This window comes from Bos mutus, chromosome 27 (genome assembly GCF_027580195.1).
Source record: "Bos mutus isolate GX-2022 chromosome 27, NWIPB_WYAK_1.1, whole genome shotgun sequence".
Lineage (NCBI taxonomy): Eukaryota > Metazoa > Chordata > Mammalia > Artiodactyla > Bovidae > Bos > Bos mutus.
Genome location: NC_091643.1, coordinates 41,855,091 through 41,874,634, shown reverse-complemented (window position 1 = coordinate 41,874,634; position 19,544 = coordinate 41,855,091). Strand labels below are relative to the sequence as shown.

The 19,544-nt window shown below is 40.1% G+C and overlaps 1 protein-coding gene across 1 annotated transcript in view; it reads right to left on the bottom strand.

Annotated features, from left to right (window-relative positions):
* The window catches only part of CSMD1 (CUB and Sushi multiple domains 1), a 1,688,220-nt gene that overhangs the window by 249,137 nt on the left and 1,419,539 nt on the right, over positions 1 to 19,544 (bottom strand). Inside the window, exons 26-28 of the mRNA XM_070364228.1 lie at positions 16,186 to 16,377; positions 10,283 to 10,454; positions 6,338 to 6,525 (exon numbers count right to left, since the gene is read on the bottom strand). Of these exons, the coding sequence (XP_070220329.1) occupies positions 6,338 to 6,525; positions 10,283 to 10,454; positions 16,186 to 16,377 (552 nt within the window). The remainder of the gene's footprint in view (positions 1 to 6,337; positions 6,526 to 10,282; positions 10,455 to 16,185; positions 16,378 to 19,544) is intronic.

The window sequence follows — 19,544 nt, the reverse complement described above, 5'->3', positions numbered from 1 at the left end:
ACATATTGAACATTATCATACATCATACATATCATATGCCATGCATAATATTTCAATTATCATACATAATATATCATATGTATACATTTTGGAAACCCCTCTAGGTCTAGTTTGCTCTGGTTAGAGTCTCACAGCAAGAGCTGTGAACTCTGTTGGGACCCACGCTCTCTAATCACTTCATTAAAAACTGATTTGTTCAAGGAGCAGGGGACATTCTGATAATTCTTTGTAGCTTCCTCAAATCCCACAGAGCACAGATCATTTATTTTAATCAAATAAGGGATGAATAAGCAAAACTGTGGTCACCAGAATAATCTTTCCATCCGCTTCCTTCCAGGAGAACATACCTAGCATCTAATAAATACAAGCACTGGTCTAGGGTATACATTTTTCTCCTATAAAATAACAGAGAAAAAAATGCGTTTCTGATGCCTGGTCAGCCTTTTTGATAATTTTTTTGTTATAAATGTCTGTTGGTTTAGGGTATGTTTAGTTAAATAACACACCCTCATTTTCTGCTCCATGTTGCTAATGGAGAGCTCTGAGGCCAGTTTTTCTTCATTTCTCCAAATGAACTGCATCGAATCTTTTGGTTCCATTTACTCAGTTGTCAGTTCAGGATGTTTGGTGATAAATCACGGTACTTTCTCTGCTTATAATTTGTCACAATTTCTAAGGAGATGACTTCATTACACAGTTCCTGTCAGTTCTGCTTAAGGACGCTTCCCAGAACTCCTGCCCTAGAGCCATGTCGATGGACTCTGCAGGGTCTCTGGGGACACTGGCAGGACTGCCCCAAGGCTCCTTTGGGTCAAGTCCAAGCGCTGTGTCTGCTCTCTGCTTCCCTGACCAATGACAAATGCATAGTCTTTTTATTTTCCCTTGAAGTACAGTTGATTTACAATATTATATTAGTTTCAGGTGTACCAACAGTATGGTGATTCACTATTTTTGCAGATTGTATTCCATCATAAGTTATTACAAAATAATGGCTTCAATTTCCTGTGCTCTGAACAACAGAGGATGAGATGGTTGGATGGCATCCCAACTAAACAGACATGAGTTTGAGCGAACTCCTGGAGATAGTGAAGAACAGAGGAGTCTGCTCTGCTGCAACCCATGGGGTTGCAGAGTCAGATACCACTTAGCAGCTGAACGTCAACAAAATAGTGGCTAATTCCCTGTGCTGTAACAAATGTCCTTGCTGCTTATCTACTTTTATACATGTGCGTGTGTTAGTCACTCAGTCATGTCCAACTCTTTGTGACTCCATGCACAATAGCCTGCCAGTCTCCTCTGTCCATGGGATTTTCCAGGCAAGAATACTGGAGTGGGTTGCCATTTCCTTCTCCAGAGGATCTTCCCGACACAGGAATTGAACCCAGGTCTCCTGCACTGCAGGCAGATTCTTTACTCTCTGAGCCACCGGGGAAGTAGTAGTTAGTTAATCCTGTACCCCTAGTTGGTCTCTCCCCTCTTCCTTTTCCCATTTGGTAACCACAAGTTTGTTTCCTATGTCTGTGAGGCTGTTTCTGATTTGCTTATACATTAATTTATATTATTTTTTAGATTACACTTCAGTTCAGTTCAGCTCAGTTGCTCAGTAGTGCACAACTCTTTGTGACCCCCATGGACTACAGCACGCCAGGCCTCCCTGTTCATCACCAACTCTCGGATTTACTCAAACACATGCCTCATGAACAGTATGAAAAGGCAAAAAGATAGGGTACTGAAATATGAACTCCCCAGGTCAGTAGGTGCCCAATATGCTACTGGAGATCAGTGGAGAAATAACTCCAGGAAGAATGAAGAGACACAGACAAAGCAAAAACAACACCTAGTTGTGAATGTGACTGGTGATAAAAGTAAAGCCCAATGCTATAAAGAACAATATTGCATAGGAACTTGGAATGTTAGGTCCATGAATCAAGGCAAATTGGAAGTGGTCAAATGGGAGATGGCAAGAGCGAACGTTGACATTTTAGGACTCAGCGAACTAAAATGGACTGGAATGGGTGAATTTAGCTCAGCTCAGTTCAGTTCAGTTGCTCAGTCATGTCAGACTCTTTGCAACCCCATGAATTGCAGCACACCAGGCCTCCCTGTCCATCACCAACTCCCGGAGTTCATTCAAATTCATGTCCATCGAGTCGGTGACACCATCCAACCATCTCATCCTCTGTCGTCCCCTTCTCCTCCTGCCCGCAATCCCTCCCAGCATCAGAGTCTTTTCCAATGAGTCAACTCTTCACATGAGGTGGCCAAAGTACTGGAGTTTCAGCTTTAGCATCATTCCTTCCAAAGAACACCCAGGACATATCTCCTTTAGAATAGACTGGTTGGATCTCCTTGAAGTCCAAGGGACTCTCAAGAGTCTTCTCTAACACCACAGTTCAAAAGCATCAATTCTTCGTCACTCAGCTTTCTTTACAGTCCAACTCTCACATCCATACATGACCACTGGAAAAACCATAGCCTTGATTAGATGGACCTTTGTTGGCAAAGTAATGTCTCTGCTATTCAATATGCTATCTAGGTTGGTCATAACTTTCCTTCCAAGGAGGAAGTGTCTTTTAATTTCACAGCTGCAGTCACCATCTGCAGTGATTTTGGAGCCCAGAAAAATAAAGTCTGACACTGTTCCTGTTTCCCTATCTATTTCCCATGAAGTGATGGGACCAGAAGCCATGATCTTAGTTTTCTGCATGTTGAGCTTTAAGCCAACTTTTTCACTCTCCTCTTTCACTTTCATCAAGAGGCTTTTGAGTTCCTCTCCACTTTCTGCCATAAGGGTGGTGTCATCTGCATACCTGAGGTTATTGATATTTCTCCTGGCAATCTTGATTCCAGCTTGTGCTTCTTGCAGCCCAGCGTTTCTCATGATGTACTCTGCATATAAGTTAAATAAACAGGGTAACAATATACAGCCTTGATGTACTCCTTTCCCTATTTGGAACCAGTCTGTTGTTCCATGTCCAGTTCTAACTGTTGCTTTCTGACTTGCATATAGGTTTCTCAAGAGGCAGGTCAGGTGGTCTGGTATGCCCATCTCTTTCAGAATTTTCCACAGTTTATTGTGATCCACACAGTCAAAGGTTTTGGCATAGTCAATAAAGCAGAAATAGATGTTTTTCTGGATCTCTCTTGCTTTTTTGATGATCCAGCAGATGTTGGCAATTTGATCTCTGGTTCCTCTGCCTTTTCTAAAACCAGCTTCAACATCTGGAAGTTCACAGTTCACATATTGCTGAAGCCTGGCTTGGAGAATTTTGAGCATTACTTTACTCATGTGTGAGATGAGTGCAATTGTGCAGCAGTTTGAGCATTCTTTGGCATTGCCTTTCCTTGGGATTGGAATGAAAACTGACCTTTTCCAGTCCTGTGGCCACTACTGAGTTTTCCAAATTTGCTGGCATATTGAGTGCAGCACTTTCATAGCATCATCTTTCAGGGTTTGAAGTAGCTCAACTGGAATTCCATCACCTCCACTAGCTTTGTTTGTAGTGATGCTTTCTAAGGTCCAGTTGACTTCACATTCCAGGATGTCTGTCTCTAGGTGAGTGATCACACCATCATGATTATCTGGCTCAGATGACCATTATATCTACTCTTGTGGGCAATAATCCCTTAGAGGAAATGGAATAGCCATCATAGTCAACAAAAGACTCTGAAATGTAGTACTTGGATGCAATCTCAAAAATGACAGAATTATCTCTGTTTGTTTCCAAGGCAAACCATCCAATATCACAGTAATCCAAGTCTAGGCCCCAACCAGTAACACTGAAGAAACTGAAGTTGAACCTATATGAAGACCTATAAGACCTTTTAGATCTAACACCCCAAAAAGATGTCCTTTTCATTATAGGTGACTGGAATGCAAAAGTAGGAAGTCAAGAAACACCTGGCTGCTGCTAAGTCACTTCAGTCGTGTCCAACTCTGTGCGACCCCATAGAAGGCAGCCCACCAGGCTCCCCCGTCCCTGGAATTCTCCAAGCAAGAACACTGGAGTGGATTGCCATTTCCTTCTCCAATGCATGAAAGTGAAAAGGGAAAGTGAAGTCGCTCAGTCGTGTCCAACTCTTCGAGAGCCCATGGACTGCAGCCTACCAGGCTCTTCTGCCCATGGGATTTCCCAGGCAAGAGTACTGGAGTGGGGTGCCATTGCCTTCTCAGAAACCCTGGAATAACAGACAAATTTGGCCTTGGAGTACAGACTGAAGCAGGACAAAGGCTAATAGAGTTTTGCCAAGAGAACACACTGGTCATAGCAAACACCCTCTTCCAACAACACAAGAGAAGACTCTACACATGGACATCACCAGATGGTCAACACTAAAATCAGATTGATTATATTCTTTGCAGCCAAAGATGGAGAAGCTCCATACAGTCAGCAAAAACAAGACCAGGAGCTGACTGTGGCTCAGATCATGAACCCCTCATTGCCAAATTCAGACTTAAATTGAAGAAAGTAGGGAAAGCCACTAGACCATTAAGGTATGACCTAAATCAAATCCCTTATGATTATATAGTGGATATGAGAAATAGATTTAAGGGACTAGATCTGATAGACAGAGTGCCTAATGAAGTATGGATGGAGGTTCATGACATTGTACAGGAGACAGGGATCAAGACCATCCCCATGGAAAAGAAATGCAAAAAACCAATATGGCTGTCTGAGGAGGCCTTACAAATACCTGTGAAAAGAAGAGAAGCAAAAAGCAAAAGAGAAAAGGAAAGATATACCCATTTGAATGTAGAGTTCCAAAGAATAGCAAGGAGAGATAAGAAAGCCTTCCTCAGTGATCGGTGCAAAGAAATAGAGGAAAACAACAGAATGGGAAAGACTAGAGATCTCTTCAAGAAAATTAGAGATACCAAGGGAATATTTCATGTAAAACATGGACACAATAAAGATTCCATTTTCAAGTGATAAAATTATAAACTGTAATAAAGATCGTTAACTTTGTAGATGTTAGTGTTTTGGAAGAAGTAGATTAATTTTCTCCTTAAAAATCATATAAATAAATGCAAGTTCATTAAAAGCTTAACAAGAGTTGAAACAGTCTAAGTTTTATTTTACAATTCTGGTAACTAATAACTAATTCACACGCTTAAACAAACATATGCATACATATACATATTCATTATTTTTATAAAGCCCTCACTACTGTCAATTAATATGTTGGTAAGTCCTTTTCTCTAATTCTTTGTAAGGTGCCCCATGTTTTCCTTGTTAACATGAGAAATAGATTTGAAAAATATATATATTTATTTTCATTACCCCAAGGGCAAAATGCTTAGATTGGGGTGGTTTTTACTTGTGAGTTTTCTGTGTGTATTCTCTGGATGCTGGTGACAGTGGGTGGTAGACCCCAGAGAAGTGGGCAACACTCATCATGTGACCAAAGAAGAAAGACGTGAGCAGAATCAGTGCTTGTGTGTGCGTGTGTCCCTGTGTGCTCAGTCGCTCAGTCATGTCTGACTCTGCAACTCCATGGACTGTAGCCCACCAGGCTCCTCTGTCCATGGAATTCTCCAGGCAAGAATACCGGAGTGGGTTACCATTTCCTCCTCCAGGTATTTTCCTGACCCAGGGATCAAACCCGTGTTCTTTTGTTTCCTGCACTGGCAGGTAGGATTCTTTACCACTAGTGCCACCTGGAAAGCCCTGGGATCAGTACTTACTCCCCATCAAACCAACACCATGGGTGTAAGGACAGGGAAAGGGCAATCAATATTTTACATTTTGAAAAATACTGAGATAAAACTAAGCTGGTTGGTATACTTATATTGAGTCATCCTAGAGAAACAAGAGAGTAAAATAATCTTAAAATAGTTCTTAATTACTTCAATTATTCATTGCATGTGCTAAGTCACTTCAGTTGTGTCTGATTCTTTGAGACCCCATGGATTGTAGCTGCCACCTCCAGGCTCCTCTGCCCATGGGATTCTCCAGGAAAGAATACTGGAGTGGGTTGTCATTTCCTCCTCCAGGGGATCTTCCGGACCCAGGGATTGAACCCACATCTCTTATGTCTCCTGGATTGACGGGCAGGTTCTTTAGCACCAGCGCCAATCATAATTTATCTTTAAATGGCATGAATCTGGAGAAAAGACTAAAACAAAACTTCCTCCCCTACTTTCTTTTCTTTTGGCTAAGGTAGAAATGCATGTTGGAAATTTCTTCTCCTCTGGAGAGATTGGAATCTCTTCCCCAGACAGATGAGAAAGACGTCAGAATTTTATGCATGAGGCAAGACTTTATAAATAAATGTTTACAATGAAAGCAATTCTGATACAAATTACTTTCCTTGCTAGTTAAGCTGATCACAGTACCTTTAAATTCAATGGCAAACCCCGACAAGCCCACAGAAGCATCGCTTCGAAATGCCAGAAAAAGACTATTTCCGCTGCTCTCAATTCTTTCTGGGGCCTGAGAGCCCTGGAAACTTCCAATGAGAGGGCTGTTGGAGTCCTCTCCTTCATAGATGTGCAGGAAATCATAGCTGGGCTCCATGTTGAAACTGAAAGGAAAGAGTATTGATGAGTTTCCGTACCTCCTGTATGTCTCTCTTCTTCCCAACTATCAAGTCTCTGAGAGCACACAGCGATTGTATTTGCCTTTGTATTTTAACTTTTAAAAAGCAGGATGATCCAAAAGCTAAATGCAATAATAATCAAAATGGCAATAAATACAACAGACACCAGTTATAACAAATATTATTAGTATTTTACATAATAACCATTATCTTCAATACAGTATGATGTTGAAGATATATAAAGGAAAATGAGTCTTTGCAACATAGATACAATGTCTCTTCCCTGTAACTGTGATATTTCTAATGAATGCAGTTTAAAGGAAGGGGGTTCAGAAGTGATGTATTTCCACTGATATTTGATTTTTATGTGAAAATATTTTTAGTTGAATAATATATTATACTTGGTGTTTGGGCTTCCCTGGTGGCTCAGATGGTAAAGAGTCTGCCTGCTGTTAATCCTTGGTGTTGCTGATGATTCTTAAAGTTCAAAAATATTTTTGGTTCTTTACTTTTAAAATTATAATTGCCTCTGCTTGCTTAGGTAATTCGGCCAGTATTTGCAGTCCTTAAAAAGTGTGGAAGTCAAACCTCACGTTATTTCACCATGACTGGATGTTCCAATTTTCTCTCCCTTCTCCCTCCTTCTTCCTCTCTCCCCTTCCCACTCTCTGTATTTCTGTCTCTCTCGTACTGTGAACACCCTAATAATTTCCAGTGTCTGACAATTAAAGTCCAAAGCTCTCAAGTGGGATATGGTTTTAAATGTCTCTGCCACTTACGACAATAAGGATGACAATAATCTGGGAACTTGAAACATACGTCTACTCTCAAGTAAAAGACTGAACTTGGTTCAGGCATCTAAGAGTGGGGTCAGAATAGCAAATACACCAGACAGAGGCACTGCTGTAGTCCATTTTGCCTGGCCCTCCTCTGTCCCTGCACCTCTAAGTCAGATACTTCAGGGTCTTTAATGTGGACCAGCCCAGGCAGCTTCCACTCTCTTCCCTTTCCTTTGGTGGCATATTTGGATATACAAGGATGGAGAGAGTCAGGCATTTTTAGATATTATCACAAACACGTGCTGTTGTTTAAGTGGCTCAAATTCATCTGGAGATTCAAGTGATAAAGCATGAACCCTAGGTCCCTGCCAAAGCTGCCCCGTGCAACGTGGGGGGACAGCCATGGACCCCACATGAGTGTGATACCTGCATCTGCACTTCTCTGCCCTACTCCCTGTCAAGGTGCCCCTGCTCCCATGTGAGCACATTTACTCAAGGAGTTTGTTAAAGGTTTCAGAGCCTGTTTATCTGATAAGTTCCCTGAAGTTGGAAACGAAGAGGAAGTAAAAGATTGGAATGACTGCAGAGTGAATAAAGAGGCCAAAAGGAATCGCAGCAACCAAACAGAATTTGATGGTAATAACAATTTCAGTTAGAATAGTTTACAAGGATGTTTTTAGATTCTGGTCATGCGACACCCTTATAACTGGCAGAACTAATTATTATGATAGATTATTCTGAATGATGGAAATTCGATCGGGCACAAACAAGTACATTCTAACTGGCCTCTGCTTTGGATGCCCCATCACGTATGCACTGAGGTCTGGAGTGATTCCTATAAATAGTGATGGTGCCTTTGGTTAAATCCTGTGTTATATCTATCTACACCAGATGCATGGATCTACACACCCCAAGAATAGGTAGGCCTAAGTTTGGTATGCTTTTAAACCAAATTCAATTTGGGTTCCAATATGTGAGTGGCATCAACCCCGAAGTCTACAGAAGTTTTGATAAAACATTCCTCCCCAAAGACTCCTGAGTACAGGACGAGCCTTGAAGCTCACGTGTATGTGCTCCAGGCCCTGTCATTCTCTGTCCCCTTTGTTTCTGTCTCTGCCAGGCTCCCCCCACCCCCAGCTGACTGCAGTCTCATTCTTTAAAAGCGTGTCCTGGGCACCCTGTGCCAATAGCAGCCTCTTTGCCAGGGTCCTTGAGCATCTCTGCTCCCAGCTGGTACCCTGGCTTCCTCCCTCTGTCTACTCAGTAAATCTAAGAGCTAAGGTCCCAGAAAAATGTCCCACCCGAGCACACACAAGCTGTCTATTTCTTAGAAGATGTCCCAAACGTGCAAGTGTCTGTGACACCCAGCCAGCAAAGGATTCCAAACTCTTAGAATCAGAAGAAAACTTGGAGATTTTCTAGGTCAACCTTCTTCCAGGGAGGTGCACAACATTAAGTGAAAAACTACTTGCATAATATAAAACTGCCTTATATATTATCAGATGACTTGCGCTGTGGGAAACTTGATAATGAGTCACTTTCCGTGACCCGAGGCAGGAAACGCCTACAAAAAAGGTTTTGTGCCCTCTAAAAGGCTTTTAATTGTTAATTTACTTTTAATCCCCTGGCAGCAGAGGTGTCTCCTGGTTCTGAGAAAGGCTCCATCAGAATTTAGCATTAACAAAAATCATAAGGATACTCAAAAACATAACCTAGCAAATGTTCACAGCCTTTGTGTAATAGCCAAGTGGCATAATAAAGTAGTCGTCATTTGGTAAATTTATAGCAGCTTGAGTAAACTCAGGAAGTGATGGCTTATCAAACTACTTAAAATTCAGAGTCACAGAGGTTTAAAATTACCCTGAGTCAGATCTCATCAAGAGGAGAAAGCGGAGGAAGATGAGCACAGCCAGCCCTGGAATACTGATATAAACATCTCAATGAGAGAAAAGTGTTCAATTGACAGATAAATAAATACGATTAGACCACTCTGCCTTGGAGAGCTGAAACCAATAGGACAGCTTTTCTTTTATCACCTTATTTAGTTCAAAAGTCAAAATGTAAACTTGGAAAATACCTTGGGATTTGGAAAGATGCGATTATTGTATGCCAGATATTAATAATGTGATAGTTCTGTAGAATTTAATTTGTAATATAATCATATTATGATTTGAACTTTTACCATTTAATTTAGCAGAAAGAAGTTAGCATTTTTTAAAAAGGACTAATGTCTATTAATTGAAACTTTACAGCATTGAAATGTGGGGAATTTGTGTTTTCAGAGTTCTAGCAAGTCTTGAGTATTTGAATGATTATTAATAACAACACCACCTTGGGGATGTCAGACAGGATGCACTTGGAAATGGATTAGTACCCATGCACTAAGGGAAATATCAGACACTGATGAGAAATTACACCAAGTATACCCATGTGTCAGTCGCTCAGTTGTGTCTGACTCTTTGTGACCCCGTGGACTATAGCCCACCAGGCTCCTTTTGTCCATGGGAGTTTTCAGGCAAGAATCCTGGAATGGGCTATTTCCTCCTCCAGGACTTCTTCCTGACCCGGAGATTAAACCCTCCTCTCTTGCACTAGCAGGCGGAATCTTTACCACTGAGCCACCTGGGAAGCCGCAAGTATATCTAAATCACTCCTTTATTTTCTTGAATATTCTGTAAATTAAGCTCCCTCATGTGGAATACATTGCAAAAATGTGTGCAAGATAGTATTTATAAGTAATTCCTGCCACATCATGTGTATCCTAATTCAAGTAGAATATTGAAAAGCAAAACAACTGATTTCCAGGTTTGTCATCCTGCAGCCGGATGCTATCCCTTTTAGATACAAGACCTCGGGCTTCACTAGATGTGAAATTGAAAGCCCTCTGAAAGAATGAGTGCGTTCATCTCCAGGTATGACATTTAAAGTCCTGCTACAAGGAGGGAGTCCACAAAACACAGTACCTTTTGAATATCAGGGCAATGACGAAGTCCGGGTTCACCCTCACTCTCCAGTCGCACTCCTTCCCAGGCGGGTAGGGCTGTGGGTAGTTGGGGGACAGGATGACCCCCGCGGGCCCGGTTAGGTTCCCTCCACGCCGCTGCCGCAGGGAGAGAAGGACATGGTCAGTAGGAGCTTGTCAGAGGTTACACGCAGCATTATTAAGCTGACCCAGGAGGTCTGCACATTTTTAATGTGATCATTACCAAATTTTATATACCATCCCACTTCATTTTTAAGGAGGATTATCATTGCTGGCAAAGGAAATGTACATCCTATACATTCAAACTTTACCCAATTAAACTGGATAGGTTACCTGAATCCCCCACACTTCTGTCAAGTACACTATAAATATAAGAAAAAAAAAAAACCTTGGAGAGGGTAAAATATCCCCATTGATATCAGTTTATGGCCATGTCAATTCTTTGGTCATTTCTTGTGGTTTACAAAGAAGTCATTGCTCACTTACTCTCGGAAGTTTGCTTCAAATGGTATAATTGATCATTCACCTCCTGTTCACTTTTGTAACCCTAAGCCTAGGAGTTTTTGATCATAATAAGTATGCAGGAAATATATGATGAATAAATGAAGATTTGTTATTTCATAGATTTCTCACAGTCCTCTGCTATATGCAGGGCTTGGGGTACTGTGCCCAGATTTCAAAATGACAAAACTAACAAGATTTAGGTGATATCTAGTGACACATGATCAAGAGGAGGCTTGGCAGAAAGTTAAAACCCATAAAAATATCATTTTGTCACAGTGCTTAGTATGTTATTATCAGGAAGAAGCATTTTAGATTTAATCACAAGTGTTTATATAAGTCAATGATTATGTGGTTGATTCTTGAGCCTGAAAATTTGGGGGCTATTTACATTTAGTTAGATAAGACTTCTGTTAAAGCTTCTATGCTGTGAAAGTTATTAACACTGCAAAATTGACACACACTAATTTTAGATAGATTTGTTAAAATACTAGGTTAAAGGTTTTCATACTGAATACTGTGAATTGTCACCAAGTTGTTCTAAAAAAAATAAATTACCCTGATTAATGATAATAACTTTCTTTTTTAATTTTTTTTTTTTTACTTTACAATATTATATTGGTTTTTGGTATGGGGAGGGAGGTGGGAGGGGGGTTCAGGATGGGGAACACATGTACACCCTGATTAAATTGTACTGTTCCTTCTAAACTGTATACCTTATTTCACTTCATTGATTATGTACATGTTCAGGGGAAAAAACAAGTAGAGAAGGGAATATGCTAATTACTGATAATCCCCACACAAACACACAGGGACTTTTTGTGAAAATAAGATGAAGACGTACACTTTGTAATCTTCTGAGATGAATGTGTCTTTAAATACCCATTTAACATCCTGAAAACTTAACTTTCCATAAGACAAAATCTAACGAATCCCAAGACATTTTGTTATAACTTCAGTTTCATCAAAGGCAAACTCTGAATAATATCACAGGAAATATTTATAATAAATTCTTAAAGATGTACTCTCAAGAGCAATTCAATATAATTTTCTCAAAAATGATTTCAACCACATTTCCCCTAGCATGAAGTTTTATTTTAATAAATGGGGTGGAAACAATCAGCTAAGTGCGAAGAATCAGACAGGACTTAGTGACCGAACAGCAACCACAGAGTGGCTTTCGCAGGACGAGACGCCACCTCCCTGGAATCAAGTGGACCCTGACAGCGTGGAGCACCAGAGCCTGAACAAAAGAAGAGGTGGTGCTGAGGTGGGGAGGGAGGCACCTGAGGGTCTCAGGCAATGCTGCTCCGTCCAGGCTTGAAAAGAACAAACTTGGCAGATTCAGGGTACTGCGTACAAGGGTGCCACCAGCAGGAAGAGTTCAGGATGAGACCCAAATATTAATTTATAAGAAACAAAGGGAAGATCCTGTCTTATTCCCACGGTCTCAGGGGGCATTTTCAAATGAGGTTATTTAAACCTTGGTGTGGAATTAAGGAGGACTATCTTGCTGGGTTTGTTCTCTATTCTGATGGGGGACTCTTCATTTTAGTCTCATCAGGTTTTCATTAGCAAGCTTGCACAATATTTCGGATAGGATTAGATTCAGTATCAAATGCAATTCAGACACTCTAGAAATTCTCCAGGGGGAATGTACATAGAGATAAATCCTCAAACCCATATCAGCCAACAGGCCCTTGTTTGAAATCCTCAGGGTCACTCCTCCCGACATCCGGGATAACAAGTTCATCCACTGAGGTGTGCAGCAGCGCTCTTTAACTAGACACATCGCTACTTCTGCACCAAAACATTTCAATGTTCACACCACTAAATGGGATAAACAGTCTCAAAATAGTTTTCCCTGTAGACCAGGGCAGGATGGTGCCACCAAATTAAGTGTCTGCAAACTTAGAATGCATTTTTGCTTTGCAGAGCTCTTTAGAACTTGAACTTGGACAAAAGGTATTGTGGGCTACTTGAGAAATCTGAAACCGAGGAGATGGTCGAGAGACACTTTATTCAGAATCAGGAGGTAGTGAGAATCCTGTGGTCTGGAGAATCGGTCTTTTAAGTCTCAGTAGAAAGTCCCAGTTCCAGGGGTGCCTCCATCATGGGATTCCTTTGTGAAATGAAAAGAGTGTGGCATCCAAGCAAACCGTAGGAAGGGTGAGCAGTCAATGCTGGTGAACACTGGAGTAGCATACGAACAGGGGAGCAGCTGAGAGATTTTATGAAAGCATGCGAGAGAAAGAGAACAGCAAATAGGAGGGAAAAATACACTAAGAATAAAATGGAAAAACGCTAGCCTGTCAATAGGAAAGAGCAAACTCAAGCGGCCAATGAGACTATGAAATTAAAAACAGTTCAATCTCATGGCTAATTTAATATGCCAATTGAACCACCAAGGAATCTTCATGTCCTGCTCATATTATGAGATTAACAAATACCATATATAGCATTTTTTTTCTGAGTCGGGGAAAATAAACAATAATACGATGGCTGATGATGATTATGGAGAAGGAAATGGCAACCCACTCCAGTATTCTTGCCTAGAAAATCCCATGAACGGAGGAGCCTGGTGTCCATGGGGTTGCAAAGAGATGATGATGAAATTGGGCAATCTTTCCGGAAAAGTTTTGAAAATTCTAGAAATAGATAAGTTTGTAGAAATATGTCATTCATAAAAAATCATGGATGTGTTCTGCAGTGGTGTTCATTTCAGCAATTTCTGTGAGAGGGAAAAGGCTGAAACACCTAACTGTGCACGGAGGAGTGATTAGCGGGATCAATATTGGTCATTATTGATCCAGAGAGCAACTCTGTAGGCAGAAATGTTAATTAGTAAAAAAATAAGTAAGGACAGTAAAAGATACTCATCCTGTACTGGTAAGTAAAAAGCATATATTACAAAACAATCATTCAGGGTGCTATCATTTAAAAATATTTAAAATATAGGTTATATATACATAAAATAACTATGACACATATGCATGTTCACGTGAATAGCAGTTGCCCTTAGGTAAAAAGGGGACAGTGCTTTTTCATCTTTTTTCTTAACTGTAGCTTATAAAACTTACACAAAAACATAAGGAAGAAGCAAAAAAAAAAGTAAAAATTGTCTCATATCAGCAGAACAGAATTTAGATGAGCACCAAACCACGACCACCACTAAGGTGGACCACTATCTTACAAAAGCATTATCTCTTTTCTGAGGGAAAAATATTCACAATGGGATGAAGAGATACTCATTTATTCCTAGATATGTGCTTTCCATTTTTGTGTTACATAATATCTATGTGTGTGGGTGGTTTCTGTTGCCAATACAATTGATATTCTATTGCCTTGGAGTGATGTTAGCTTATCCATGGAGCTGATACTCAAGAAAGATGAAGTGTTATCTGTTTTCATTGCTGAGAACCCGTTTACCTAGTCACTGACCAAAGTTAGATAACTAAGAGGCAAACTCAAAAAAGACCATAGATTAGTTGGGAAGGTGGTCAAATTTTATAATGAATTGTTCAAATGAATGTAAACCAAGAAATTATCTTCAAGAGATTAACTGGTAATCATATTGCTTCTTTATATACTCGTCCATAAGCTTGCTGCTGCTGCTGCTGCTAAGTCGCTTCAGTCGTGTCCGACTCTGTGCGACCCCATAGACGGCAGCCCACCAGGCTCCCCCGTCCCTGGGATTCTCCAGGCAAGAACACTGGAGTGGGTTGCCATTTCCTTCTCCAATGCATGAAAGTGAAAAGTGAAAGTGAAGTCGCTCAGTCATGTTCAACTCTCAGCGACCCCATGGACTGCAGCCTATCAGGCTCCTCCATCCATAGGATTTTCCAAGCAAGAGTACTGGAGTGGGTTGCCATTGCCTTCTCCGGTCCATAAGCTTAAACTCATGCAAATTGAGGGAAAAAGTGCCTTTCCTGATTTAAAAACAGACCAATGGCTTAACATGTTGGTTGCATTTATAGGTAATTACTCCACTTTAAAAAAGGAACACGAAGAAATCTGGTGTATCTCCTGATGACTCAGCTTGAGATGAAATGTATGACAGTACTCATGAAAGTCATGAAATGTAAATACGGCGCAGAACTTTACACAAGCATGGTAGCTCTCTGACAGGCCTCCACGTGCTAAGAAGCAGAGCTGTCAATCTCATCTATCTCCAGACTCCTGCAAGCACTCTGTAATAAGTTAAGAGTTGCACATTATAGCACCATGGGACCACTGAGAATTTTTTCACTGCTGTGCATTATGACAATAGAAATCATTTTAAGTCACAAAATTCCCTCAAGGTCATCCGATGCAAAATGGGCCATTAACTATGAGCATATGACTTCATTATCACTTCCTCTCTTTGCAGATTAATTCAATTTTATATTTTTTAAACAGATTATAAGGAAGTACAAATTACCCTGTGACTGTTCATTAAAATAATAAAGGTTTTAAAAAAATTAAGATGGGCTACCATAAATAGGTATTTATGGCAAAATATTTAATTGAATGGTGAATAACTGTTTATAAAAAAATGTGTCTTTCCTTAAAACCATATTTGTAATAGAATAGGGGACTTCCCAGGTGGCTCAGTGGTAAAGAATCTGCCTGCTAATGCAGGAGACACAGGTTCGATCTCTGGATAGGGAAGATCCCCTGCAGGAGGGAAAGGCAACCCACTCCAGTATTCTTGCCTGGAGAACCCCAGGGACAGGGGATCCCGGCAGGCTACAGTCCATGGGGTCACAAAGAGTTAGACACGACTGAGTGACTAAGCATGCACAAGCAGGTATCTTGGATATTGGTTGTTCAGACTAAGGTCTGCAATACCGATTGTTTTCTTCTTAATAAGGTCAAACTGCAAAATTCTAGTAAGAATTCAGAAAGAAGTCTTTCCTTTTATCTGTATATTGACATAAGCAGTATAATTTCTAGGTTTTAGGATTCTATTAAAAATGTACTGCTATTACAGAAAAATTATCTAAAAAGAGAACATATTCTTTATTGAGTAGCCTTTGCTTAAGGGCACATTTCTATATTAAAAATGAGAACAACAATGGTAGGGTTATGAATTTTCAGCCACCCAAAATTTTAAATTACAGTAACTTGATTGATCTATATTTTTATAAGATTTGTTAAGGATAGGAAATTTTAGGGAAATGTCAATTACTGTACATTAAGTAAACTACTTCCTTTATTTCACCTAATAAAATAAAATTTAAAGGTTTATAATAAAATTTCAATGTAATCTCAGAAAACCTGAGGGTGTGCAAGAAACTCTTGAGAAATACTTCTGAAGAATAATGCATTTTATAGAGCAATTTTAATGATAACATGCACTCCTTCCCCAATTTAAAACTGCTATATTCCATTGCACAATACCTATGCATGTAGGAGGGTCTGGTTGCCAAAAGAATCGGTTATTCAGCTGCACACAGGTGATTTTAGCTTGCCCTTGGAGCTGGTACCCAGGGTCACACTGGAAGGTGATGGTGTCCCCAGGTTCTCTGCTGTCCCCGTAGCGGGTACCGTTTTGAGGCATACCCGGGTCATTGCAGGTGGATGCGATGGATGCTGGAACAAAGGGACATCACATTAGTGACTGGAGACGTGATCCCTACACTCTTACAGATGTGGAGCCCTGTGGCTGAAGCGCCTTTGATCGGCATAATGAGTCACTTGTCCACATGTGAACATTGTTTTTCCCTCAAGAATATATTCGATAACTTGCATCTTGATTATGCTTCCTTTGAACAGATGCTAGAAAAATCCTGATGAAAATTCAACCAATTATGGAAAATATTAAGGATTTATGTCATGCTATGCACACACACTCATTTCCCTTTGATTTTCTCAACAATATTTTAATGAAAATATATGCCACAATTTAAATGATTTGAGAACCCCAATCTCAAGGAAACTTGAGGAAAATAAGATAGGATACATTTTCTTTGGGTTGATGCCTTCTCATGGGACAACCAGCTAAGATGACCCAAACCCTCTTAAACTGTTTTGTCCAAAAATACCTTTAGTTCTTTAAAAATATTTTAAATTCTCCTTTAATCTAAAGAATATTTTTACTAACCTGATACTGTAGGATCAATAGATGTTTCTGTTCTCATTTCCCCCTCAATGCTGTTAACGTATTACAATTTTCTGCTTTCCAGTTTTCCTACTTAATCTCACAGTCTGGAATGACTTTAAGATCATCTATCTTTGATGTCCTAACATTTCACAATATGATGTCTATGCATGAATTGCCTTATATTTCTAAGGAAATAAAAGTTTTGCAATATCATGTCTATGAATGAACCTTCTTATATTAGTCCTGCTTGGAACACATTCAAAGTTTTAAATCTGAAGATTAAGCAACTATCTTATCAAATATCAGTTCCCTCCTATTATCTGTATTCCCCTCTTATGAACTAAAATTTGACAAATGTCTCTATCCTTCATGTCTCTTAACTTTTCATTTTTAAAAAATCTTTGTTCCATCTTCTGGGTAATTTTTTAGACCATTTTCCTATCATAATCTTCTCTCCATCTGCATCAAATTTATTATACTGTCATGTAGTTGAGTTTTAAACTTCCTTTCATTGTTTCTCTGCTAGCATTTTGTTCAAACATCTTTGGCCATTTATACAGTATTTTGTTCTCTACTCATAATTTTATTCACTTTTGTTTTTTACACTCTTATGGTCTGATCTGATAATGATTCCAATATCTCTCAGAGTCTAAGGTGCCCCTGAATTTTGATTTTGCTCTTCTATTTATGGGACTTCACTTGCAGTAATTCTTTTGAAGGTGCATTTATGCAGAGGGGATTCTCATTTGACTTTCCCATGTGCCTGGAAGAAGAGAAGCCTTCTACCTCTTTAAAATAAAGTCTCTGCTGAGGCATTTTGGACCACAGAGATGGCACAAATTCATTTATAAGCTAGTCTTAAACCTGCTTGTGGCTATGAGTTCTCTGTCCCTGTGTCTATTTCTATACCTGTGTCTATATCCGTATCTGTCCATCCGTCTGTCTATCTGTCTTTACCATCTAACTTTTCTCCCTTGTAGTGACAGCAGACCTCTCTTTGGAGTTCTGCTGCTGCAGCTGCTAAGTTGCTTCAGTCGTGTCCGACTCTGTGCGACCCCATAGATGGCAGCCCACCAGGCTCCCCCATCCCTGGGATTCTCCAGGCAAGAACACTGGAGTGGGTTGCCATTTCCTTCTTGGAGTTCTAGCAGTGTGTAAGCGGATCTGATTATATTTCCAATATTGAAAAGCTCTCAGATGTTTCTTCCTATCTTTTCAGCCCACAGACTCTCAGAAATGAAATTCAGTCTCACTAGGGTCCTACTGACAGATGCTTTCAGGGGAAAGTAAAGTGAGAAAGTCACCCAGTCGTGTTCAACTTTTTGCAGCCCCATGGACACCAGGCTCCTCTGTCCATAGAATTCTCCAAACAAGAGCACTGGAGTGGGTTGCCATTCCCTTCTCCAGGGGATTTTCCTGACCTAGAGATCAAACCTGGGTCTGCTCCCAGGACAAAGCCAACCCCTTAATTTCATGGCCTTTCTGCATCTCACATTACTTTGGTGACTCTGAGGATCCCTTACTGTCCTGCAGTTTCAGTGATACATTTTAAAAAGCTAAACTTAATCATGTCCAACACCTTTGGCATATTTTCAGTGGCTATGTTTCCAGAGAACTTACTTTACTGTCATACTGGGCCTTGCAGACCCTCCATTTCAGTTCTACCTTAATCCCACTGCACGAAGGCTGGCTTATCATGCCTGTCATCATTGCCATTGTAATTATTAGTGTTTTGAGTAGGGGAATTTTACTTGAAGGAGCGTTCTCAATAAGTATCAAAAAAGAGTAAGTTTTTCAATGGAAAGAGAGCAGGAAATGCTGAGTCAGAGCCACTGAGGAACATTCTTTCAGTTTCCACTCTCATCAGCTGCAAAGATCAGCAGGCAAGGCAGAAGGCAAGCACATCTCCCTGAAAGAAGACCAGTTCAGCAGTGGAATGCAGAATGGACCTGAGGACACAAAGCTTCTAGTTAGGATGCCAGGAGTGTCACACCCGTAACCCACAACTCTTTACAATAGAGAAGAGCAGTTAGAGAATTCAAGCACCAGAATCATAGCCCATTGTGGCCATCACCTAGGCAACACAATGGTGCTTCCATGGAACTAGTATTTTACAAATGATCAATCTTGAGTTTACTATTTGAGTAACTGAAGAATCTAAGATCTAACTGCTCTATTGTTGCTGAGATTTCTCTGGGCTTTAGGAAAAAAAATAAGCAAATCTTGTTGTACATTTTCAATCTTGTCCATTGGACTGAATTTCACATCTCCGAAAGAAACTTCATTCTTTATTCAAGCAAGTGGTCACATGGATGATTACATACTCATTTCCAAATGAGAATTAATTTAATATAGCATTAAAATAATTTAAAAATAAATACTTAGTATTAAAAGTTAATTGTCTATTAAGCAAAGAGATCAAACCAGTCAATCCTAAAGGAAATCAACCCTGAATATTCATTGGAAAAACTGGTGCTGAAGCTGAAGCTCCAATATTTTGGCCAACTGATGTGAAGAGCTGACTCACTGAAAAAGACCCTGATGATGGAGAAGATTGTAGGCAGGAGGATAAGGGTCAATAGAGGAGATAGCTGGATGGCTTCATCGACTCAATGGACATGAGTTTTAAGCAAACTCCAGGAGATACCAAAGTACA